Below are 27261 nucleotides of genomic sequence, written 5' to 3'. Positions count from 1 at the left end.
TATTGTGGCTAAAGCCTTTCTTACATTCAGAATCATGAAAAATTCAATGTTTTAATAAAAATAGGTCCTGATGGTTAGTTAGATTTGTAAAGGTCCCCTCCAACACCAGAAAGAATCCTATACCACAGCCTTCTATTACCCTCACTTCCATTTTTAATGAGCATTAAACAAATATTTACCTCAGGAAACTGTCCTAATTGTCCAATAAGATATAGCACATTGCCTTGCACTACTTCTCTATACCCCAAATGTTTATGTAGGTCTGTGCATGTCATATACTTCAATCAGCCATGAACTGCTTCTTTTCCAGCCACTTTAGCATCCCACACAGTTTCTAGCGACATCCATTTATGCTAACTGAGGTCTCCCTCTCCACAAACAGGACGCCATTTTGGTTTAGCTTTGGTGGCTGGCATGGCCAGCACATTGAATGTCACAATCTCTTCCTTTCCCTTGACAATTACCACCTGAACCCACTGTGTAAAACAGGAGTACTCATTAAATAGGAAAATATGGAAAACTCATTCCATTCACTTTAGTCAGAGAGAAGAAAGATAAAGAGCTTTAGCCTGTTAAACAGCATTTCCTTTGAATCTCATTTTCCTTTCTGAGCTAAGCTATTAGATGTGTGGACACAAACAGGATCGCTTTGAAGTTAACAAGAGGCCCACTCTGAAAGACGGAAGACAGCCATTATCACACATTTTATGCGTTGGATAAATATATTCCTGGGATTGTAAATATATTCTGCAATTACAGGACATGAAATACTTTTCTTTCTTCTTTCGCCCTATTTGGAAAGACCATTTTTCTCTAGAAAGGGTTCTGTTGGATTTTCTCTTTCCAGTTCTCTAACTTCCCCGTGTATTTACCTTGTGAGCCAAAGGAAAAGAACCCATCAATATAAATGAACAGCTCTTGACAAGCAAAAATGTGACCACAATGATCCCTCCGGGGCTTTGGGATGCATCAGGGTAGAGGGGCAATGCAGGGGGCTTACGTCAGAAATGGGGCGGGGGTGGGGTATATTTACTCTACTGTGGCTGTTGTTTCATCCCTGGGCAAGCCATTCAAAGCTCAGATTTCCTACATTCATAATAAAATGCTAATAATACCTCGTCCAGTGCTTGTTGCAGTATTAACAAGATGGCATGTATGGATATATTCTTAGTGAATAACAAAGGCCCACTCAAATAGAAACTTCTGTTATTTTTTTCTGTTACTGACATGTTTTCTAAGCATTTGTCTTGCTCACTTGAGAAAGCGAGTATCGATAGGGAAGGACAAAGTCTGTTAAACTTTTTTAGCAGCTGGTGAAAGAAACATTCCTATTAGTGTGTGCCTGTGTGTGTATGTGCGTATGTGTGTGTGTACGGGTAGGACGGGGCAAATTCACTGTTGGAGACACAAGGGTGTAAGCCAGGCTCAGACCCCTGTTGGTCAGACGGTGTGTAAGTCTAGGAACTCTCACCAATGAAAGAAAACTAATAAGTTCTAGAAGAAACTCCTTAGGAATCTAGTTACTTGACCCTAAATCCATTAAAAACTGTAGGGACTAAAGAAGCTTGCAAACAACCTACTTGTCTTTATAATATCAAGACTAAGAACATGTTTTCTCTTTAAATTTTAATCATGCATGCATTCTTAGAGATTGCATTTTTTGAGCTATTAAATATACATATGTTTCTGCCACATTAAAGGGGAGCACAAGCTTGTATGTTGTATTATTAATTATGTGTTGGAAATAAAACTCTGATCACTCTTGGCAAACAGTAGATACACACACTCCAAAACAAAGGATTCATCATGTGAGTGGAGACCATGTGGGTTCATGCCTGTTACTCCGACGCAGTGTGAACTTACTTTTAAGGTCCAAGTTCCTGGCTCCCGCAGTGATTTGTGTTGTGATTTTCGTGTCAATTTTGACAGTGTGGAGATTGCTGGTGTCCCTTGATATCATCACATTGTGCCACTGATTGTCATTGAGAGGTTTATTTGAGCTCCCTTTGATAAGGTTAGCACCATTTCCCAAATCAAACACATAATGTAAGTACCTGGGAAAAAAGCGAAGGTGAGGAAATGTCATCACTTTTTGAATTTTTGATGGAGTCAAATTGGATATTACAAATGGAGATCTTTTTTTTTTTTAATGTCGTTCTATTCTTGTTAGAAATCTGAGTGAGCTGTACATAGGCTCAGCTAACAAGAAGGTAAGAAACACTACTGTTTTAGCAAGGAGGATTATTCATTGTCTGCATGAAAATAGCGAAAATTATTTTCAAAATCATGGTCTACATCTCACTTTATGACATTGGAAGGTCAATACCTTTTGCTACTCATTCTCTATTTCCACCTACACCCCATCTTTTGCCAGTTTCTTGTACCTGCTTTTCCTTCATCTTAAATGCCTGTTTTTTAGATGGGAAATGTGCACTCACCCTTCAAGACTCAGCTCCGATATCCACCCCCTCCCTCATACATTTTCTTGATTTCCTAAAAGACTGTCCTGACCTTAGCACATGATCATCTGAGGCAACTTTTCATAATGCTTCTCTGCGATGTTTATGTATTCACCTATATTTCGTAGGGTTGCATGTTACATGTGTGGCTCCAGTTTGGTAGAATCTTAGATGTGCACAGAAGTGGTATATATATATATATATATATATATATATATATATATATATTTAATTAGCACAAATTTTTATACATTTGTAGAAATGCTTTTGTAGAATTACAGTGTGCATAGTAAGGAAACCCACATTTGAAGCATAAGATTCATGGAATGCCTATCATAATTAGAACTCAATGTTATTTGTACCTCATGTATGAAAGTGTAGGTATAGAAGACTACTGATTTCCTATTAACTTTACAAGATATCCAAGAAGTGATTTGAACAAATATATTTAAGCCATTCTTCCACAGTCTTGCCCGCTACCTTAGAAACGAACACATCTGTTTAATGTATATTTTTGGTTATCAAGGTCAATTTTGCAAATTTTTATTTATTTGTCATTGAACTCACATATACTCACCCTTTAACTAATTCGACCACAATAAAGTCATTTCCATCCCCACTATTATATAGTATTAGTCCATCTAGGGATGTTGTCTTGAACTGGAAAAAAAGGTGCATAGAAGTGTAGGCTTGCAATGTAGCTAAGGCAACATAACTTGATTTGGTCTTGAAGGTGACAGGGTCTGCTATGATGTTCCTGAAGCCAAATCTGGCATTGAGCTCACAGTAATCTATGTCACCATTTTTACACAAGTCAATGTATGCCATTCCATTAAATGTCAGGCTTTGCAGGTGTCCAATGAAGTTGGAGGGGACAGAAGACAGATACCGACGTTCCGTGATGATGCCAGTCTCTATGTTATGAAACTCCAGCCTCGTGTGATCGCCTGCCATTTGACCTGAAAGGTCAATAATAATAATGTATTATTATTTTTCTGTATCTGAAAGAAACTCCCAACTTTAGACTTCCATGGCGATATCACATTTTAAAATACAAGGATCCAAATACCTTTTGACATTCAGTTACATATGGTAAAAACATAGCAATGATATTAAAGGGTAAGGCTGGATACTTAATAAAACTTTCTTAGGTCAGGATTTAATCTTTGTCCAAGTCGCAGCCTTAACAAAAATCACCTTCATTAGGCAAAATTACAGAATTTTTTTAAAGTAGAGGAAAGAAATAAAGGAAGCAAGAAATAAAGAAAGAACAGGAAAGAGGGAAGGAGAGAGAAAGGAAAAGAAAAAGGAAGGAAGGACTGAAGAAAGGAAGGGAGGGAAGAACAAGGGAATAAAGAAGAAAGGAAGAAGGAAGGAAGGAAGGAAGGAAGGAAGGAAGGAAGGAAGGAAGGAAGAAAAGATAGATGGAAGGAAAGGAGAGGGAAGAATTAAGGGCAATGACTGTCCTAAATTGTTCCATCCAACATTGATACATCCCAGCTTCATGGTTACATGTTTTTCTTAAAGAAATGCTCTTAAAGAAAAAAAAATGACTCTATATTTTCCTATACCCAATAGAAAAAATGAAGGGCTGCTGACTATTCTTTCAACAGTGAACCATAAAAATGTGTTCAAAATTAAATATGCACTTTTTACCTCCTCTTTTCTGTGCTGAACAATTCCCACAGTCTTCACTAGAACTAGCCTCCTGGCCACTCTAGAGTTTCTGTTGATCTCTTCTGGACCCACGCCATTTTCCACTTATGTTTTGGATACCTAAACTGGGCACACTCTACCAAATCAAGGCATGCCCAATTTTGAGACTATGAGTAAAATCAGCCCTGAAGTACAATCTTTTTTAAACACCCTAGTGTCAGATTTGGTTGCAGATTTATTTATTGATTGACTTTTCAATTCAGTCTCCATGCTTCTCCATTCCACTAAATTCTTCTGTCAATCCCATGAAAACCCAACCCAATCCCGTCTTTACCTCTAGAGTGATAATTGTACCTACCTACATACCACTGAAGGGAAGATAAACAAAGATGTGAACTTGTTTTCCAGTGTACAACATAAAGTACTCTTAGCATTGCTAGTAATTCTCTCCTAGCATCTTGCTCTTGTCCAATTAAATTGTCATTTGCTTTCTTCTAAAACTCGAAAAGGTCATTCAAATTGCAATCAAGTTCTTCCAGGTGCTAGATTCACTACTCAATTTGGCATAATTGGAAAATTTATCGAGCTTACCATATCCTGTCATCCATGATATTAATGAAAATATTAATTAGAGCTAATCCCAGGATCAGCCCCTGAGAAAATGCACTGAACCTTCTTCCCGGGTGTAATGAAGATTGAACAACCATCTATGCGGCCTTCCTTCAACCAGCTTGACAGATTTTCATGTCTTCAATCAAGACAGTAAAATATTGGCTGGCATTTTGAGGAAATGCCAGTAAGTGAAATATAAAAGGCATATTTTTTTTCTTGTGCAAGAAAAACTTCTACATACATAATTGATTTTGATGCTTATAAACTCATTGGTGTAAAAAATTCTCCCGTGAGCTGTACTTAATTCTGCTTAATTTCTACACCTCTTTACTAGTTCTTGATCCTGGTAACAGAATTCTTGCCATACCCTTGACATGCTCTCTTTTTGGACTTTTTTTTTTTTTTCTGATTCTATCTCTACAAACTTTTTTTAAATATAAAATATACCACTGTAAATATCTTGTTTCCTTCCTCCTCCCCACTATGCCTACTGCTCATCTTTTGGATGCAAAAATACTATTAAATCCTTAGCATTACTGGTTTCTAGTATGACATCATTTCTCTCTCCTTCTTTAGTGTTTTGTTCAATGACCTCAATGCTAGTCCTTGGGGAACTACTTACTTGGTAGCAAATAAAGGGAGTCTTAAATAATTTTCAAATATCACACCAGAAACATTGAATTAATAAGCTGTACAAAGGAAGACTATAAAAAGCTAAAAAAAAAAATCACTTGGATTTACATACTTCCTTGTGTTGATTTTTTAATCTTTTTCATTATATTAAAATGGGAGCCCTAGCTCAATGAACCCACCTCTACCCTGAAACTGTCATGTTTCTTCTTCAAAGTTCCATTAATGAACCAACAGATAGTAAGGAAATAACCTGCTCCCCCCCTAAAAAATACAAATCCTTACAACTAAATATTATCCCAAACTGTCATGTTCTTGATAGTTCTGAAATAGGGAAGCACATTTTGTTTCAAAGGACTGAGAAGTTCAGCGATAAAAATAACAAGTAATGTCTGTTTTCTTTTCTCAAAGGGTTAGAATATGTATGCAGAGCATAAATAATAAAAAGGTAGTAAAACAGTTTGGGAGCAACCGTGGCCCAGTTACAAGAAAAATCATTATGGCCCATGTTCAAGAGTCTATTCTTTCTTTAATAAGCGCATATAAATCGCATTGACAGTAATGGCAGATATGCTTGCTGGCGGGGGAGAATTAGCACCTAAAAGCCATTATCCACTGCCTTAGAAGACATTAACTGCTGCCTTCTAAACATTCTTTTTTTTCCCTCAGAATTTATTCCAGAGTTTAATCCTCTGGCAGTAATGTAGCCACCTCTACTATTATACATATATATTGATTATGAAAAAATAAAGGACATTGAAGGAGAAAGATTTTTTTTAAGGTTCCAAGCAATTAAAAATGCAGCATCTTTTCCAGAGACTGAGTGAAAAGAAAGTCTGGAATTAGCAAAATGCCTCTGATCAAAGGATATGGATACACTGGATTGGCAATAATCTCCAATGAGAGACAACCTCCTGGATAGTGTGTTTGCACAGGTATCTTATGATGCACATCCAATCTTTATATACAAACACATAACAATATCAGCTAGTTTATGTTTAATCTTGCTCGGAGTCAAGTGAACTTTCTTGTTCAGAGTCAAGAGTTAAATTTCTGCTACAGAACAAAATAACACCCAGCCCCATATCAGCTTGTTAGTTCACTTAAAGTTCTGGAGTGTGTGCTATATATGTCAGGTCCTGTATTAGGTAATAAAGAAGCAGTATCATTTTACAAAACTCATGGTTTATTGGGGAAAGGCAGACAAAAAGAGGTAAGGAAATAATGAAATATATAATGACAAAATAACAACAAAAAACTTCTATGAATTTCATAAACAGGATATTGAGTTGTTAAGTATGGGATGGGGGGCCTGAGCTGATATTTAAGTTAAATTTGAAAGATTAAAAGAAGGGATGCCTGGGTGGCTCAGTCAGTTAAATGTCCAACTTTGGCTCAGGTCAGGATCTCACAGTTCATGGGATGGAGCCCCGCATCAGGCTCTGTGCTGACAGCTCGGAGCCTGGAGCCTGTTTTGGATTCTGTGTCTCCGTCTCTCTCTCTCTCTCTCTCTCTCTCTGCCTTTCCCCTGCTCATGCTATGGTTCTCTCAAAAATAAATAAACATTTAAAAACATTAAGAAAAGAGAGAGAGAGAGCCCTGCTAAGAACTGGAGAAGCAGAATGGGGAGTTGGATTCCAGGAAGCGAAAGAGGTGCCAAGGGCGTTCAGGTGAAAAAGAGCAAGCCATTGTGGCTGGGGAATCAGGAGTATATGAGATGAGGGGCTCATCTGAGACGGGAAGGAGAGTCACAGGCCAGATACAACACACAATGCCTCCTGATTATATTCTGTGGGCATTGAAGGGTTATGGGCAGGCAGATGCCGTGAGTCAGTGCCTGTACGTGTGTGTTCAATCTCTCTGATGTAGGTATAGTAAACTGGAGACCATTTGAAGTAGGGTGGTTATAGCAAAAATGGGAAAAAAAAAAAGATGTATGAAATGAGGTAATTTTGCAGATGTAATTTGCAGGACTTACCAATAATGTGTAGATGATAGGAGGGAAATTGTAAGCAGAAAGAGTTAGGGGATACCCAGAAAAAGAAAAATGAGACATAGCTTTCATGACACAAGAGAAGTCATTTTAGCAACCCCCACCCCAGCCAGCTGTTTTCCATGGCCTATGCCTTACCAATTCTACTTTCCCAAACACACTTCTGGCAGAACTTCCAGGGCGATGCCAGAATTACAAAGAAATGCAAAAACCTCAGGAGTTAAGGATTTCAAGGGAACAAATGGAATGCAAAAATTAATAGTTTCTACCAGGCCTGGAAGTGGCCTAAACATATCTGAGACAAAAAAATGAGTGGCAAAAACTCCCAGTGCTATTTCAAAGACCCTGCATTCCTTACCAGAGATAAAAGCCCAAGACTTCAACCAGTTTATACTGATCTTGGAACAAGCCCATATTCCGTTCCCCTTGTCTAACAGTTGCCTCAGCTTCATTATAATGTTATAGTCTCCATCCAAGGGGAAGCACAAGCTTCATTACCATAACTTACGAGGCATGTATAGGCGTGCTTTCTAAGTATGCCCGAGCAAGCCTTTACCTGCCATGCCAAAGCTCTCCTTTCCGAATATTTATCCTAACCCTAAAAGGAAAGGAATACCTTTCACTCTGTTAAGGGAGTCTCAGTTTTGGAAGTTATTCCCTGTGATCTCCATGTTTGCTGCAAACAAAGTTTCTTTTGTGTGACAAATTGCACCTGGTGTAGACTCTATCTGTAAGTCACCAAGGAGCGAACTCAGGTTAGCTCCATTATAGAATGATGATGCCCAGCTAGCTGGTTTGCTTACATATGGTAAATACTGTTTAATGAAAGACACACTAACATACACACACACACACACACACACACACACAAAACACATAGTTCCAGAGTCTTGAGACTAACCAAGTGAGGAGCTGAAACCCAAGACTCCCTGCTTAGGGCTCTTATATAGCTTGTAGAATTTCACCTCCAAGTTCCTAGGGAAACTCTTCCTTTTTGAGCTTCTTTGCAGGCAACTGTTGCCCTCATCACCCTAGGTAAAGTGCAGGCATTCCCAAGACTGGCCTGAGCACGTACTGTCGTGTCTTCAACACCTACTTAACAGTACATTTAACTGTAATTTAAAGATGAGGTCAAAATGTAAGAAGAAATGCATGAAGAGTGCCTAATGCTTTTCCTTACTCTTTTTTTCCTCTTCTGTGATTTCTCACTTGCTGTAAAATTTAATAACAAAACAAAACAATTGCTTTCCTAATTCATGGTGGGCCTCAAGTGGGCTTCAACACTAGAGTGTTTGAAAAAAAAAATCCCATTTCTTTTTTTTTAAATTTTTTTTTTTTTTCAACGTTTTTTATTTATTTTTGGGACAGAGAGAGACAGAGCATGAACGGGGGAGGGGCAGAGAGAGAGGGAGACACAGAATCGGAAACAGGCTCCAGGCTCCGAGCCATCAGCCCAGAGCCTGACGCGGGGCTCGAACTCACGGACCGCGAGATCGTGACCTGGCTGAAGTCGGACGCTTAACCGACTGCGCCACCCAGGCGCCCCAAAAAATCCCATTTCTAAACATAAGCCTCAGTGGCAAGTTTCCACTGCCCATTTTGGAAACTTCCCATGCTATGGAAGTCAAGGCTTTTTATTCTTACAAATTTTTGGCTTTCATGAGATCTTTCACAAAACCTAATCCCCCAAAAATAAATCACCTTGATGAAAATTCACTCAGTAAAGGTAAATTAATGTGAAAATAAAACTGCCTTTAGCTCTGAGCAGCAAGATGCTGAGAGCTGAGGGAAGGAAAAAGTTGAGGTAGAGTACTGGGGTGCAGGATGAATAATTTGGGTGAATCATCAATATTTACTTGGTTTATATTCCTATTCATCTTTAAACTCTGGAAAGAGCATGTTGGATTTCACTACTGAAAAAAAAAATTTACTCCTACAGAGCAGAGGATAAAATCAAATTTCTGCTCTAAGACTTTGGGCAGTTTTGAGAAAGAGTAAATGGCAAGCTAATTTACTGAAATACTAGTTTATATTGTGTTCTTCCTTCAATTCTAAAATGCTAGCCAAGTATTTTGCCTCAAAGGGTTTTTCTTGGCAGAGTGGAAGCTGCTGGAAAACAATGCCTTCCTCAATCTTTTGAGAAAGCCTGATTTGCAAGGTTTATCCAGAAAGGGGGAGGGAGAAAGAAAGAAAGAAAGAAAGAAAGAAAGAAAGAAAGAAAGAAAAAAGAGGAAGGAAGGAAAAGAGAAAGAGAGAAAGAGGGAGAGAAAGAGAGAAAGAAAGAAAGAAAGAAAGAAAGAAAGAAAGAAAGAAAGAAAAAGAAAGAAAGAAAGAAAAGGAGAGAACAGAGTGTATTTGAGGGCTGATAAAGATGATGGGATTACCACTGACTGGAGATAGGAGAATATTGGTGGGATTTAGAAGTACAACTCATTCCATCATCCTGCTCTCAGCTCAGGGTCAAAGTTTCAGAGAGAATTGGTAAACATAGGAAGACTGGACTGCAGCCCACAGCTCCTTGCAGGAATTAGCAAAGATCCATTCACCCACTTAGGACAGGAGCAACAGGGTTCTTGCAATTAAAAGGACAAAGGACAAAAAAAAAAAAAAAAAAAAAAAGTGTTTTTGGTGGGAACAAGTGCAGAGGGAAGACAAAAGGAGACTCATATGATCCAAGTTTGGGAATAGGGAGTGGGGGCAAAACAGACTATGATTAAATATCCTGTAAATCCAGAAGAGAGGCCTAAGGCCTTGTTGATTTAAATTGTGCTGATTTAAATTGATATAAAGACAATTAAGAAATGTCCCATTTCTTACATACCCGAGTTGGTGGATCAAGATTCATATTATAATTTTAATAATACATGCTGAACAAAAACATGTTAAACAAATGTCTTAGGATATATTTGTCCTCCAAAGTTGGGGATTCTAAAAGGGATTCCTTTTCTTTCAGATCATAAGCCAAACCTCACCAATGACCTATGAATTCCTAATGAAGTCTTGGATGCCAGAATCCTAATATGAACCAGGCAAGGAAATATGAGTAACTTTGCCTTGAAGAGCTAGTCCATGCCCAGGAGCAGAAATGGGTACTTGCAACAGTAGCTTAGAAATGATTCCTCAATAGAGTCAATTCTCTTGGGCGTCCCCCACAGAATAGGTCACTCACTTGTTCCTACATCTACAAGCTACATCCCACATCCATGTAAATATCTGTTTATTCTGTTTCCTAACATTATGATTGCTGGTGGTAGATAAATGCCTGGCCATTTAAGTAAACAAAGGGATGTATTTACTGCAAGTTGAAGAAGGCAATTCATTAACTTAGAAGTTTGGTTGGAATCTATGTAATTGAAAATATGTATCTTGAATTTTCTATGAAAATCAGATGGCAATTCATTTAGGGGCCATTTCTGGAATTTTCTTTGTTACACTGATCATATTCACACCCTATTTGTTACTTTTTTTAATATTTATTTTTGAGAGAGATAAGAGAGAAAACACTCACTAGTGGGGGAGGGACAGAGAAAGAGGGGACAGAGGATCTGAAGGAGGCTCCCCACTGACAGCAGCAAGCCTGATATGGGACAGGAACACACAAACCAAACTGTGAGATCATGACCTGAGCCGAAGTTGGGTGCTTAACCAACTGAGCCACCCAGGTGCCCCTATTCATCACTTCGTAATACAAAATGTGTTGCATTGATTTTTAAAATCATGTTAATGTTGTACATACTTACAACGTACTTATGTAATTAAATAGGAATGGGAAGGAAAAGCTAAAGTGAAATACAGAAAACTAATTATATTTCAAATGGAGACTATAACTACACTCAAGGAAGGAAATTAGGAAGAAAAGGAAAAAAAGGGAGGCAGGGAAAGAAAGAAGGAAGGAAATAAGCCAAGTTATAACCAAAGTTACTTGCAAACTCAGCGTTTAATTTTACCTGCTAAGTCTTAAGAATGAGGAATGAGAAGAATCACAAACTAATCCTGAATTTTGTTTTAGTTGGTTTATTAATTGTAGTGTTATAGGCAACTTCAAGTAATCCACACACTATTCTGGATTCATTATTGGGTTGAAGAAATGAGTAACTGACATCACTGAGGGCAAGGATCCCACCATGGAAGAAAGAACATGGAAACACAGAATGGGGGAAGTCAAAAAACAAGGACGTAGATATGGAGGTACCACTGTGAACTCATCTTTTCTAAAATATATGTATATGCATGATTATGTGCACATGCATTTTTGTAAACTAGAAACCACTGTTTGGATGATTTAGGTTTTATCAGAAAGAGTAAAAATGAGGAGTTTGTGTCTAAGGTCATGTGTCAGAGGTTGTGAGTAAACAGCTACCCGGGGACAAGGACATGTGAAAACCACAAGGGAACATTCTTTAGTTCCATGTGTGTATTTACATATTCATTCAGGTTTATGTGTATATCCTTGAATATATTTTCCTATCTTTGCCTACTGAAAAGGGCAGGAAACAAAGATAACTCCAATAGCATTGAGAGTATCTCAACATCAACCACCCAGATTTTGGTCTCTAATATCAATCTTGACTAAATGAAGACAAAATGGCTGATTCCAGAGCTGGGGCATGGTAGGTACAAGCTGTGCCTGGAATATCCTGTCATGACATAAAGTAAGTAAGAAAATGCTAAAAAAGCAAAACAAAATAAAACAAAACACAAACCTGAAAATGTTGGGGTGGGACATGTCACAATATAACAAAGACCAACTTCATGGGACTCACACTGGCTCATGGACTCAAACTGGGACCATCTGAGCACCAAAATAATCAAGTAAAGTAATTATAAACTATTTGAGAAACATAGAAACTTGGGTGTCCATACCAATAAGGAAGAAATAAAGGAAGGAAGGAAAGAAGAAAGGATGGGAAGTGCTGGAATTAGAAAATCATTTTGTAACTACTGCACTAAAGACTGGATCAGGAGAAAATCTTCAATGGATGCTAAATGTAGGGTGAAATTTTGAAGAGACACAGGATATTTTTATGGTCTTAATGTCTCTCCACAGACAGTTTATTAGTGGAGAGGGAGAAAACATACTGTTCATGTAGTGGAGAAAATGGACAATGTGTTGACCAAGTGGTTAAATTAAATCACCGGTAAAGGACACGGACGTCTCATGCCTTCAGACAGGATACTAGAAGGAGGCCACAATATCACCAATGCAGAATTCAACCCAAAATGCAAAACCTGAATTCAATCGTGAGAAAACATCAAACATAAAATGAGTGACTTTACAGTGATAAAAGGTGGGAAGGTTATATATTTCAAAAATGTCAATGTCACGAAAAGACAAAAAAAAAAAAAAGTTGCTGGAAATGTTTCAGATGAAAGCAGGTTAAAGAGACCCGAAAGCTATATGCGGTGTCCGAGCCCAGGCTGCACACTGTAGAGGGGAAATGCTATAAAAGACAACACTAGGTCAACTCACTAAATTGTAATATGGAGAACAGAACAAAGATATTGCATCTGAGCAACACTTACTGAAGTTGGTAACTCTTTGTTGTGTAAGGTTATATATATATCATTATTTGTAGAAAATGCACACTTTAATAGTTACGGGTAAAGGGCCATTTTGTATTTAATTTTTCCTCAACTGGTTATGAAAAAAAAAGTCAAAATGTTAAAGCAAATGGGATACAACATTCACAAGAGTAAAGATAGATCAATGTTCTTTGTACTGTTTTTATTTTTGAGTGTTTTTTTGTAAACTGGAAACTATTTGTAAATAAAATTTAGCAAAATATGTTGCCCCATACTTTTGTTTCTATCCCTTCTTCATCCACTGTAGTTCAGGACTTATGACTTTATATCCTAAAGCATATACTACACTGACAAAGGATTCATTTTGCTCAAAACATATTCTCTCAGCATACTCTCAGGATTTCCAATCACCTGAAGGTCCACGAAAAATGAATGCCTTGAGCACACTGACCTATTTGCTCCAAAAGGCCATTTTAGCCCTGTCAACTACCATATAGATGCATGAGACCAAACAAAACTGTCTCCTCAACATTAGTCCGTGTAGCACCATTGAAGCCCTTCTCCCCAGTATGGAATGTTCCCTCACATACTTTTATCATCTGTGTTACTCTCTCTTTAAAGCCTAGTTCAAATGTCATCTATTGCTTTAAGCTATCTTTGAAACCAAGGTCCTCAACCTCTCTTCTGAACTCCAAGATCATAAACTGCTTACATCAAACATTCAGTACCTCATCTACTGCACCAATTGTCAGTTCTTGTGTGAGTTCTTGTGTGTATATCTATTTAGATATAGATGTGTATGTATCTATTAAGATGTGTGTGACATGATGTGTGTGGAAAGTATGTGTTGTAGAGGTTTTGACCACGAGTCAAAAAACAAATCATCAATAATAGCAATAAAATCAAACCTAGGTCCTCTTCTAAGTTCTGGTAACAGTGGCATTTCAAAGAAACATAAGTCACTTAACCCCTTTGAAACTGTTTCCTCATCTTTATTTTTTTATTAAAATTTTTTTAATATTTACTTTTGAGAGAGAGAGAGAGAGAGAGAGAGAGAGAGAGAGACAGACAGAGCACATGCAGGGGAGGGGCACAGAGTGAGGGAGACACAGAATCTTAAGCAGCCTCCAGGATCTAAGCTGTCAGCACAGAACCCAATGTGGGGCTCAAACTCACGAAACACAAGATCATGACCTGAGCTTAAGTCAGATGCTTAACCAGCTGAGCCACCCAGGCACCCCAGTTTCCTCCTCTTTAAAATGAAAATGCAGGGGGCGCCTGGGTGGCTCACTTGGTTAAGCGTCTGACTTCAGCTCAGGTCACGATCTCGCGGTCCGCGAGTTCGAGCCCCGCATCGGGCTCTGGGCTGATGGCTCAGAGCCTGGAGCCTGCTTCCGATTCTGTGTCTCCCTCTCTCTCTGTCCCTCCCCCGTTCATGCTGTGTCTCTCTCTGTCTCAAAAATAAATAAATGTTAAAAAAAAAATTTTTTTTAATGAAAATGCATATGCCCTATCTGCTTCACTGGGTTGTGTGAGATTTGAGACATACTTAGGGACAAAAGAATGTTCCCCTGTTGTTTTCACATATCCTGTCCCCGGCAGCTATTTATTCACAACCTCTTGCATATGACCTTAGACACAAACTCCTCATTTCTACTCCTTTTAATAAAACCCAAATCATCCAGACAATGGATGCTACAAAAACAATCCATTCCTCTAAGACCCGTCCTTGACCAAAACTAGTTGAACTTGGGTTGACACTCTTGTCAAAGCCCTGCAAAAATTCTGCCTTCCTTCACCAGGTTCACACAGTTCCTTTAGAACCTTCTCCTGTCTGGCAATTTTGAATAAAGACTTAGGCTAACCACTCTCTGGTTGATTTTCTTTCTCAGAGAATAAAATAATATAACATTTGCTTTCCAATTGCTAATCCATGACCCAGTTGCAGAGAGTCCCCTCTCAAGAGATTTTAAATATGAAAAAAAGCCCAAACCGAAAACAATAACAAAATAAAAACAAAAGGAAAAAAAATTACTGTACTGTTCCTTGATTCTCTGTGTTGTCAGGCCAGGAATTGGTCCTTTTAAAGCTGTTCAGGTGATTCTGAAAAAAAGTTGCCCCTACATATAGAAAAGAGTTTTGGAGAGCCATAAAAGGCTATTGAATTATAAGATAGTAAAGAGATCCCTAAGTCTGCAGTTTTCTTCATTTGAACTCAGAAATGATTCTCTCAAAAGTTAAAATCCCACACATGCTATTTCCACATTGATAGAATCAACTGATCTCTGATCATGGAAACCCCTTAGGACTGAATGTAGGACACACTTCTCTGCTGCACAAGAACTATCTTGTGCTATGTACTAAAATAATTATTTTAGAGATGTTCTCTAAAAAGGAAAAAGAGTTAACATCCCAGTAGGTCATGTGTTTGGAGTTATTTTCAGCTGAGAGAATAAAGGCACAACACCGATTCCTCTTTCATTTGGTTTCCCTATATCTCTGGGGTGGACTTTTATATGGCTCACCTCAGTTAAGAATCTACATATCAGGGATTGAACCTGACATCCTTAATATTAGAGTTTAACCAACTGAGGTAAATGGCCAGAAATGATCTATTATAGCTTATAATGAAAAAGTGGTTCGGCTGACAGAATGCCAGCATATCTATCAATTTACCCAGACAGTGAAATGTAGAACTTGCTGCTGTTCATTGCCAAAATATATAACAAAGAAATTGAACAGAAATTGGCATGTAAACAATGACTTCAATATTTTATGAGACCCTAAGATATTTATGACCCACAACACTGAACTATATAATGTCTTCTTGAATTATTAAATAGGAAAGAACATGACACAAAAGTAGTGCTTGTTTGAGAGAAAAAAAAAACATTTAACATGCTCCTTATTTAATGGAATCATTGCTGGAGAAATTGGAATAAAAAATGAACTGTGTGTATCAGCTTCAAGTTGTGTAGTTGGTTTTATAGTCACCTGCAAGACATGGGAAAGTCTAAAGCTTCAGCAAAAGCAAAGACAACGACAACAGGGGGATTTACCTGTCATGGCCTGTTGGTCATCCACGGTTAACTTTAAACTTTTTCCTCGACGGACCACACGCACTGTGTGCCATTCGTTATCATTGAGGTTATAGCCGGCAAAAAGGGTCTCGGGACCTTTGCCTGTAGGATATGCCAAACAGTCATTATGGACACTCAGAATCAGTCAAGCAAATGAACCTCACAGAGAGTGAGAGAAAGAGACAAAGTAAGGGGGAAGGCACGGGAGAGGGAGGAGAGACAAGAGAGAAGGAAATGAGAGGAAGAGGTGAGAGAGAGAAAGGAGAGAAGAGACTGGCTGGATCAATTTTCAAACCCATTAGAGTCAGAGCAAGCAAGGAAAATGACAAGTTAACAGACATTCAGGTGTGACAATTTAAGAAGAATCTTTAACATTATGCATTGATCAAAGACAAGTGAATGAACCTTGTTGTCATAAATAGGCACAGTCAATACAGCATCAGGAAGCCTCCCAAATTTACACACACTTTTTGCTGTTGTTGTTTTTGTTTTTCCTAAGGAATTCTCTGGTCTTTATAGTTAACACTTTTTCGCTAATGAAGTAGATAGCAGTCTTGTAACCTCTGACTTCGGGGAGAGAGCAGACCTTAAGTAATTAGCTAAGCATCTTCAGGCTAGCGCAACTGGCTGATTAGATTCTGGTGAGGAGACTGCGCTGGGCACTATATTATGTAACAGCTGTTGTTCACTCTTACGTCATGTACCTCCAATATTCACCAAGTTCTTAAATTTATGGAATGTTGTGTCTAAAAACTAAGTCCAGTGAAGGCACAGAAAATGGGTTTAGATAGGAGTATTGACTCTTAGGAAATGAAGAAAAAAAAAAGAAGTCACAGCCAATAAAGGTCCAAGTGATGAGTCGGAAAGAAAATAAAGTGAGACTAAACAGCACTAGAGGGAAAGGATTCCCAGCTGAGGACCAAAAGAAAATTAGCCACCTGGGAGAGTAACTGCCAGTGAATCTATTAAATCTATGCAAATTAATTTATAGAGGCTTAGAACAGACATACTATTTCAGAAAGTTGTTTTATGGAAATCAGTGAAATGAGAAACTTAGACAAACATCCTTTTGCCACTTAGAAACAAAGAAAGGAAAAAAAACCCCACAAACCTTTAATATAACTTGAAAAAATTTTTGAACTAAAATAAAACATTTCTACTAATCTGATACTATGATTCACTAAGAAAAAATCATGAAAAGTTTTTAAAGATACATTATTTGGTGATGGATTTTTCCCCTGTGTGTTTTGCAAGGACTGAAATTTGTTGGTAAGCTAAAGTAATGAAAAAAGTGACACCATTGAATTTCATCAACTGATTCAGGATCAGGATTGGCTTCACAATTTCTTCAACCAAGTTATACCAGCAAAACCAATCAATGTCCAAGGATCTTAGGAGAACACAGAAAAGTCAAGGAGAAGGAGGAAGAAACAAAGTGAGAGGGAGAGAGAGAGATAGTAAGAAAACCAAGTGGAAGAACTTCAGTAGTCTATCCAACAAGAGATTGTTGTTTGCTTCTGGCACTGCTGGCTATCCATCCAGCCCTGATTTCTCTCTTAGGATGTTACTGATGTAAATTCTGCCTTCCGTGGTTGAGTATTCTCTGGGGCTTAAAGTGAACCAGGGAGATAAGCTAAACTTTGCAGTATGGACTGCTTCATGTCTCTAAAGGAAACCATCATGAAGGTTACAAAGAATCTTTCTTTGTTTCTTTAGAGAAGAAAATTACACATTTTCTTTAAATTACACATCCAATCCAGATACATGAATAAAAACTAGTCTGGACAGAATAGTTCGGAAAGATTGATCACTAAATAACTAGAGGAAGCCTGTTAGTTCAGCAACTGCAAAAAAAAAAAAAAAAAAAAAAAGCTTTGAGGCCAATGTTGAAAGCAAGTTCCACGATCAAAGGAACTCTTTCTAGTTTCAACAGTGAAGAAAGAAGCGCTTAATAACTCTGCAGAATCTTAGTATCCTACCGGCAGCAAGGGTCATTCTTAGTTTTGATCTTTGAAAAGAGAATATATCATGTTAAAGCTATTTTTATAGGGAAGACTTTTTTTTTCCTTAGAAATGTGTCCTTTTGAAGCAGCTTCACTCCCATTCTCTTATTTTTAAAAGTGTTTTGTCAAGAAAAAGAAGCTTAAGGGTGATATCATCATTATACCCCATTCTGGGCTTGATCTTCCTCTTAAGTCATAATGCTTAATCTATGAAACAACTATTTCCATAACAACAGGCACAAAATCCAATTAAAAATAACCCTTTGGTTCATAAAAATCTCTGTGGGCCAACTTCAAGCTCCTTTCTTGCATTATTAAAAATGTGGAGAGATTGATTTTGGAAGACAAGTTTTTAAAAAATGCACTTAATATTCTCAGTTCAAAACAATGTTATCTATGCAACTTGAAGTGTAATGGAGAGTGCACTGGCAAGAAGTTAAGAATTGTGGTTGCTAGTCCTTGATTTGCTACTAAGGAAAGTAGTTGGGGGCTGGCAAATGCTTACTGTGTTCCGGGCATCTTATCTGTTAACTTATTTCATCTTTACATCGTTATCCTTTTGTAGATGTGGCACTGAAGGCCTAGAAAACAAAAACTTTTTGCCCCAAGGTCACAGGGCTAAAATGTGATAGAAAAGTGTTCCATCCTAGGTCTGACTGACCAAAGTCTGCATGTTCTCCCCTGCATTAGCCTGCTTCCCAGCTATACCTTTGGCTAGAAACTTCTCAGTGTCTCTACATCTAAATGAATAGATGGAGACGGGAAAGCTGCTCTTTGTCATGGCTTCCACCTTGCTCTACAGAATGATTACATGTCACGACATCTGACCCATCCTCTACATAAGTTATGGAGGAAGGACATCTCTAAACAGAACACCACAACTCTAAAAGGTACTACAGGAATGATACAGAGGGAGGGTCATCATTTTGGGACTGAGTCCACCCATAATCAGCAATTTGCTAGAACATTAAGCTTCTGGTGGTCTCAGCAACCTTATTTATAAAAGGCAAGAGATGATGTAGATGATCTCCATAATGCCTTAGAGATCTCACATTCTCACATTTAAAACATATGGAATTGGTAAAGAAAGGTGGCTTAACTGCTGTAATTTTGAGTTTGAGAGTCATTTAGTCATTTGTCCTCTTCTCAAAATTTTAATGGCAATATTATAGTCACTAAGGCCATGAATGATCACAATTCCTTTTGAGATTTCCTCTTCTTTTGGGGGATATCAAAATATTGGAAGTAACATCTTTCTCCCAGCATGAATGTGAGTATTATCGACTGAATGTTCATGTGTTGAAGCCCTACCCCCTAATGTGATGGTATTAGGATGTGGGCCTTTGCAAGGTAATTAGGTTTAGATGAGGTCATGAGGGTAGACCCAATGATAGGATTGATTCTCTTATAAGAAGAGACATTACAGTTCTTTCTCTCCATCATGCAAGGACACAAAAAGAAGGATGGCCGTCTGAAAGCCAGGAAGAGAACTCTCACCAACTACCAAACCTGCCAATGCAGTGATCTTGGACTTCTCTGAGTCTAGAACTGTGTGAAATTAATGTTTGCTGTTTAAGTGACATAGTCCATGGTATTTTGTTATAGGACTCTAAGCAGACTTAGAAAGCAATAATTTAAAGATTTTAAAGAAAGTCCACAGCATTGTTTCTATAATCATTCCTTATGCTTTATAGAGAGTTAAAATTTATTTCTATTTTATTTAATCTAGAATATTTAATCTATTCACTTGATTCTTACTGTAATCTATTATTTAAGCCATAGAGTTACCCCCGCCCCCAATTTCTTAGTCAAGAAAGAAGACTTAAAAAGGTCAAGTGTATGATTATAAGTCTCAGAGGCAGTAAGGACTGGAATTAAGACTGAGATCTTGAGATTGTCCAAGCCCCTTCTAGTGTCCTTTCCACAGGCCCCAAAATGATGTGCAGACAATAAGAGGTGCAATGTGGCTGAATGACAACAGCCAGTATTTAACCAGACTGAATCAAAAGTCAGCTCTATAAGATAAAGCTACATTAAAGAATTATAGAACTAGAAGGGACATAGGAGGTAGAGAAGCTCACGGAGCCATCTACAAACATACAATTTGAGATTAGAAGCAATTAGATGATGTTCCACTGTTCATATGAAGAGTCCAAGTCCCTAGACTGGCAGTCTAGTGAGCTTTCTTTAAATCATTCTCCCATTATATTATGCAGAACTAGACTGAACTTCTTAAAGGACACCAAGATCTGACTGTACGATTCAGTTCCTGACTACAATTAGTTCTCCATCTAAGGTGAAATTCAGGCAAGAATAAATACTACTTCTTTTCAACAGGAGTTAAGCTATAAGTGTTTTCTAGTTGGTGATATTCAACAGATTTTCTGGTGACTCTGCAGCTAAAATTCATTAATGTGCATACATTTAAGTTTATTAATTACAAATGGAAGTAGACACATAAGCATTTCAGTTTTCCTCAGTCTGATTCAACTTGATTGTCCTTTCGCAACCTACCCATGTATGAGGTTCTTGTGTGTCTATAATTTTACTCCTAAGAAGGGTTGAAGATAAGGGCAACTTGAGGAATAGTAGAGGAAGGGGTGTGTGGGGGGGTGAGGGGTAGAGTCAGTAGTCAAATAAATCCTTCTTTGAAATCTACTACTTTTACAGAGCCTTGATTTAACCACTAGGAAATACATTTAATAAAGGATGATGTCTGTTTTTGACCAGATTAGTAACCACATTTGCTAATGACTTTTCAACTCCAATTTCACTACAGCAGGGGATGGTGGAGAAAATTGGATTTTTTCCCTAGGGCTGTCATCAACTAATTATGTCATCTTAAGTAAGTCATTTATTTTTCCTGTTCCGCACATTCCATCTGTAAAATGAGGATACCTGGTAAGACCATGTCAAAAATGCTCTCCAATAACCCAACCTGAAAATTCTGTCATTCTTGGAAGGGAGAGAAGTGGCCCGCGCTATTTTCTAACCTTGTGGCAACATGAAAGAGTGCAATATTATAGTGAAGTTCTCTAAATTTATGAGATTTAATTATTATCTTTGTTAATTTCACCATTTTTATGTTAATATGTATAGACAGAGGAAACAGAGAACTTCAGAGAGTTATTGTAGACCGATTACTCAAGTCAAATGGATCCAGTAGGACAATATTGATGTATGCCAGCAAATGGATCTATTAACTTATGTAGTCACATTTTAAGGAGAACTGTTTTTGTCAACTTGGCACTACTCAAAATTTAGCACTGAATAATCAGTACATGGTCAGTCAGGAGCAGGAAATACACTGTTCCATGTACCAAGATATGTCCTTGCTTTATGGGCAAGTTCACTTAGGAAACAAAATCACAGCTCAGAAGGTGATTTTGTAAAATAGCGATCTTTAAGAAACTCTTTCTTTTAACTGTGGTAAATTATTCTCTCCTCAGTTTAAAATATTAGATCAGGGATGGGCAGTGTTGGAGACTCTGACCCAGTCTCCCTCTAAGCTTGCCTTATTCCGAACAAATATAGGGTAAAATGTGAAAATCCAGGAGCTAAGCTGGGCTAGTCATTTTATTATTTTTTTTTTAAATCAATGAAATTATTCTTTAGCCACCTGTAATCTTGCATAAAGAATATAGAAACGATGTAAAGTGGGAGCTGTCCTCCTGTTTAAAAAGCAGTCTAGGGCCGTGTGGGTGGCACCATCGATTAAGCGTCCAACTCTTGAATATCGGCTCAGGTCATGGTCTCACAGTTTGTGAGTTTGAGCCCCACATTGGGCTGTGCGTTGATGGCACGGAGCCTGCTTGCAATTCTGTTTCTCCTTCTCTCTGCCTCTCATCCACTTGTGCTCTCTCTCTCTCTTCAAATAAATAAAATTATTTAAAAAAATTTAATAAAATTATAATAATATAATTATTATAATATAAAAGTATAATAAAAAAAATTTAAAAATGAAGCTGGCTAACTTGGTCCCAAGGCAGCACCCAGAACATCTATGAATCCAGCTGGCTCGTTTCTCCCTTTTAGAAAAAGGATGATTTTTTTAAATCAGAAAACTTGAGAAAGGCTTTTAAAAATCATTTGCAAGTAACCCTTTCCTTTAAAATCAGATCTGATTAAAAAGAAAAGATTCATAAATCATTTATGAATTTAAAAAAAAGCCTATTCTTCCAGAACATTATTTATTATGTATATCAAGGACCAGAGGTATCCAAAGGTACCATTGTTAGTTTATGTGCATTATCAGTCCTATTGCATGAGTTCTCAACACACCCTTGATTGTAAAATACAAATTTATAGGCTCTCATCTGAAGATTTTGTAGGCCATTTCCTTGTAGGTCATGTGAGTTATGGAATAGATTGCCTTTCCTTATTTCTAGCCATAAGGAAACCAAGATTTAGGATTTGCACTTAATTTGATCAACTATATTATTTTCTAGTCTTGTTTTCTTTCTTTCTTTTTTCTTTCTTTCTTTCTTTCTTTCTTTCTTTCTTTCTTTCTTCATATTGTCTTTTCTCCACACTGAATTATTTAAAAATATTTCTTAATCATTTTAATTCTGTTTGAAAGTAGTGGGACATAAATCAATAAGTGAATTTATTTAGTAAAGAAAGGAATAGCTTCTAAGAGATGTACAGATAATTAATCCAACTCTTTAATTTTACAGATAGTTCCATGGGAGGTTAGTCTGTCTAGACCTCTCTCTCTCTAATCTATCTACCTATCTCCAACAGGATTAAATGAACCTCTACTGACCAATATCAGGTTTGTTTGCAAGTGTATTTTAAATTTATTTTCATATTTGTGATGAATATTTTTTGAACCAAAATATATATAGCAAAATACATATAATAGTAACTTTAGAACCTTTTTGGAAGAAAGCCTTGTGTGGAAATGTTTTGTGAACTAGTTATACTAGTTTTTGAAAGTGGGGGGAAAAGAGTAAAGAGCAATAGAGAGGAATCAAACAAAGCTAAGGAATCTATGAAGCAATGTGATCAAAGATGTTTAGTACACTAAAATGACAACTGTCTCTGGAGTTAAAAGATGGAAGTGGCTGGAGAAAAGCAAGCCCATACCTATTATATTTTGATTTTTAAAACACTTAGACATGTGGGCCACAAAGCTGAGATTCCTACATACCCTTTAGGTCATTAGCTCTATTTGTACCTTTTAAAGATGTTAACTACATAAGTGGAGCATCTGTATCAGCTACACTATTTCTTAGTAAAGTTCAAACCAATTGGCTCTGGATTTCCTTTTTGTTGACTTAAACATCAAATGTAAGTAATTTCTATTTTATAACCTTATCTTTTCATTGGAGTAATCTTCTCACTCAAGCCATTTATTGAGCATGGGGATTTTCATGGGTGCTTCTGCAAAGCCATAACCTAGCAATCTACATAGATGACAGGCAAGTGGGAATCCACTTTGTTTGCCTTTTGGAAATGATTGACCTACTACCTCCATTTTATTGAGAACAGGTTGTGTCTTTTCAACTACAGCTGGAGAAAGGCATTATGTAAAGTGCATCCTAACGTTTTCATAGCTCTGTTATTTAAAAAAAAATCTAGGGACGCCTGGGTGGCTCAGTCGGTTGAGTGGACGACTTCGGCTCAGGTCATGATCTCACGGTCCATGAGTTCAAGCCCCGCGTCGGGCTCTGTGCTGACAGCTCGGAACCTGGAGCCTGTTTCGGATTCTGTGTCTCCCTCTCTCTGACCCTCCCCCATTCATGCTCTGTCTCTCTCTGTCTCAAAAATAAATAAACGTTAAAAAAAAAATCTAGTGTTGCCATACATATATAAATTGGTTCTATATTTACACAAGTGTTCAATTATTCTTTAGATCACTAAACTACCTATAGCACCCAGTAATTGAATTAGGAGTTATAGCACCACAGCATCTTAGAATTATGAAATTTTAAAACTGAATGGTCCATATTGTGTCTGTTGTCTACCCTATTTAACTACTCTTATTCATTCTGGATTATGTGGCACTCACACCCTATTATTTTAGTTTAAAAATTACTTTGTGCAAAACACTGATCTCAGCATGTGTATGTCCCAACTTAGATTCTCAAGATGCTTGCATTCTAATCAATCAGGTGGTCAAAACACTTTTTCTGTAATGGGCCAGATAGTAAATACATTTGCTTTCCAGGATGTGGTTGTCATTACAATTACTCAACACTGCCATTGTATGGTCAAAGCACCCATAGACTATGTACACAAATGGGTGTGGCTTTGTTTCAATAAAAACAAGTATTAAAAGAGGCAGCCCTCTGTGTGCTGGAGTTTATGCTGTATTGATGTGTAAAATACACATAAATAAATAGACAATTTAAGTCCCCTTATCTCATAGACTTTTACATTGAGTATTAAAGAAAGAACTAATGGAAATATAGTTAAGAACTTATTAGTCAGTGGACCTGAGTTTTAGAATCAGTGTTGCCATTAAATCTAGCATAACACAAATTATGCTAATTGAGTCTTCCTCTTAATGCTCCTGGTTTGAGTTTTCTTATCAGTAAAACAACAACATAACAAAACTGAAAGCAATTTAAAAAGCTTTTAAATGGCATAAGCCAATTGTAAAGCCTCTTTTTCTTTTTTTAAGTACACTCTACGCCCAACATGGGGGTTCAAATTCACAAACCTCAAGATCAAGAGTTACATGTTCTACCTACTGAGCCAGCGAGGCGCCCCAAGACCACCAAATTCTAAAATTTAGTTACTTTCCCTGGCTGTACAAATTTAGAACAGCAGCTTTTATTAAAATGCATGATATCTGCAAGTGTGTGCATATAAAATTAGGTGTCTACATATATCCACATTTCTGGATAGTAACAAGTTTCATTTGGCAGTTGACTTTGAGGACAGTAACCTCTGGTGGGAGGCAGGAGCCAGTGGAAAGATGGAAACAAGCCTTGTCACTGTGACAATAATGGGAAGAGAGAAAAGCAGGAGAAACATGCTAGTACCACACTGCTTGATGCCTGAGTCATGGTTCCTGGCAGCAGCCCTCCTACCTGTAAATGACAAGAGGATGTGTTTCTCAGGTTGTAATTATGACACCTTCAGCCTGCTGTTTGGTTTTGCCTTTAGTTTCTGGTTTTAAAATAATTACTTTAAAAAACAATCCAACCTCTGCTTAAAGAGGAGGAGGAGGAGGAGGAGGAGGAGGAGGGGAGTAACTCCTCATTAAATGTTTCTATTTTATCTTTCTCCATGCCTAGGTATTGGGCTGGGAGCAAAATTCTTTTGTTTTTATTTATCACTGTGAATCAGCTAGGGAATTTAATTAAAAATTAATGTTAGACACAGGTAAATTGCACTTCCAAATTCTTCTATTGCTATTTACTAACATTACCAGGAGAAGGACCAACATAATAATTTGCAAGTCTGGCGCAAACTGAAAATGTGGGGCTCTTGTTCAAAATGAAGAATTTTAGGACAGTTACAGCAGACCATGAATTCAAGCACAGGTCCTTTTAAGCCTAGGGCCATGGGTAACTATGCAAACTGCATGCTGCTGAAGCCATCCCCGATGTGAAGAATTAAGTTTTGTGCTTATTTATTAAGTTTCATTTAGCTCTGTATTTGGAAATATGCAGACAAGGCTGGAAGCAAAATACTTCATTTATTCCCTTAAGAGGAACCGTTGGGTCACCTTCCCCATCCTTTGGCACTTAATGGCAAGGCCTCTGGAGTATCAGAGGAGTTGTCTCAGAGCTGTCCTACCTGCCAGGCCTGGTGCCAATCAGGACTTGGACTTGGTGACAGAGTAATAATCCTCCTAACAGCCATGAGGCTGAGCTACCTGCCAAGCCATGTAACTCCTCCCTCTTCTCCCTCCCTCTTTAACGTCTCCTCACATGCCTGACAAGTCTTCAGAAAGCCTTTATGAACAGCTACTGGCCTTTTCTGTACAAGCAAGGTGATGTTTATAGAGTCCTAAGGAAAGACACACTTCCTTATATTGTAAGTATTGGAAACACCCTTCCCTAATTAAAAAGTACTTTGGCTAAATAATGCGAAGCCAGACTTTGAGCTTCAAGATGTTGGTTTTTCAAAAATGAACACGAACAACAGAAGAAAGGCATTTTATAAATTATTTTAATTTCTGTGGAGAAATAAAACAGTCACATGCTAATTAATTACATTTATCTGTTTTGTTTAGATTATTATTTAAATCTGTCCTTGTGGGTTTTTTTTAAGTTTATTTATTTATTTTGAGAGAGAGAGAGAAGAGAGAGAGAGAGAGAGAGAGATCTCATGAATTGTGAGATCATGACCTGAGCCAAAACCAAGAGACAGACAGTTAACTGGTTCAGCCATCCATGTGCCCCTGTCCTCGTGTATTTATAAGTGCTAGAATGTGTATATCTTGGTATAGTGCATGTGTTCTGGACTCCCAGGTTGAGTTTTTATCCGCATTCCGTAAGTTACCAACTGTGTGAACTTGGGTAATCTATTAATGTTCTCTGGGCCTCAGTATTTATATCTGTAAAATAAGCTAGTAATAGAGATACTTTACAACACAAATAGATTTAATGCATTTGAGTAATTTAAAGCAATGACTATTACACAGTAAGTCCTCAGTTGTGGTAATAATAAATAATAATAATATCACTATTATATTGTTACTATTATTATTATCTTCCCTTCACTGTGCTTAAAATTTCAAAGAAAATATACTATATCTATGGCTTAGGGCCTTGAATGTACAGCTATTCACTAAATGTGTATTGAATGGGTGTACTTGTTTAGAGTTTGTTGGATTGTGTGTGTGTGTGTGTGTGGTAGATGAAATATCTCTTGATATTGAATTAAGCCAAAGAGTTAAAGAAAAAGAACTCCATTAACTTTTAATGCTTACATTCACTAGAAGTGTTAGGAAATAAGAAAGCTTCATCCCTTTGTTATCATATTTGGCAGCATGGAATCCGGTAAGTCATACAGTTGGAGAACTTGGGTAACTCAGTTATCTGGCTAATTATTTGGACAGATTTTTTGATCAGTTCTCTTGAAAATAAATTTAATATTGTGTACAGCCTGGGAGAGCAAAATGACCTAAGGCTAGCAGTCAATAACTTCCAAATGCAAAGAAAACAGTTGGTTCAGGAATTGAGGGATACAAGAATTAATGAGTAATTATAAGAAAACATGGGCCTTGTCTGCAAAAAGATCCAACCTTGAAGAGCTGCTGGAAACACCCTACAGAGACTCATCTGCCATTTTCCTAACTCACACCAAAGACATTCTATTATCTACAAAATAAACTTTAGTATATG

General features: G+C 37.5%; 1 protein-coding gene across 20 annotated transcripts in view; it reads right to left on the bottom strand.

Moving 5' to 3' along the window:
- Nucleotides 1–27261, bottom strand: part of NRXN1 (neurexin 1) — a 1145650-nt gene that overhangs the window by 575333 nt on the left and 543056 nt on the right. For all 20 annotated transcript variants that reach the window (XM_058684123.1, XM_058684125.1, XM_058684135.1 and 17 more), the window contains 3 exons: nucleotides 15933–16055; nucleotides 3037–3418; nucleotides 1864–2054 (listed from right to left, as the gene is read on the bottom strand). In XM_058684123.1, coding sequence (XP_058540106.1) covers nucleotides 1864–2054; nucleotides 3037–3418; nucleotides 15933–16055 — 696 coding nt within the window. The remainder of the gene's footprint in view (nucleotides 1–1863; nucleotides 2055–3036; nucleotides 3419–15932; nucleotides 16056–27261) is intronic.

Source organism: Neofelis nebulosa, chromosome 9 (genome assembly GCF_028018385.1).
Source record: "Neofelis nebulosa isolate mNeoNeb1 chromosome 9, mNeoNeb1.pri, whole genome shotgun sequence".
Lineage (NCBI taxonomy): Eukaryota > Metazoa > Chordata > Mammalia > Carnivora > Felidae > Neofelis > Neofelis nebulosa.
The sequence above is the reverse complement of the archived record's forward strand: the minus strand, read 5'-3'. Positions and strand labels throughout refer to the sequence as shown.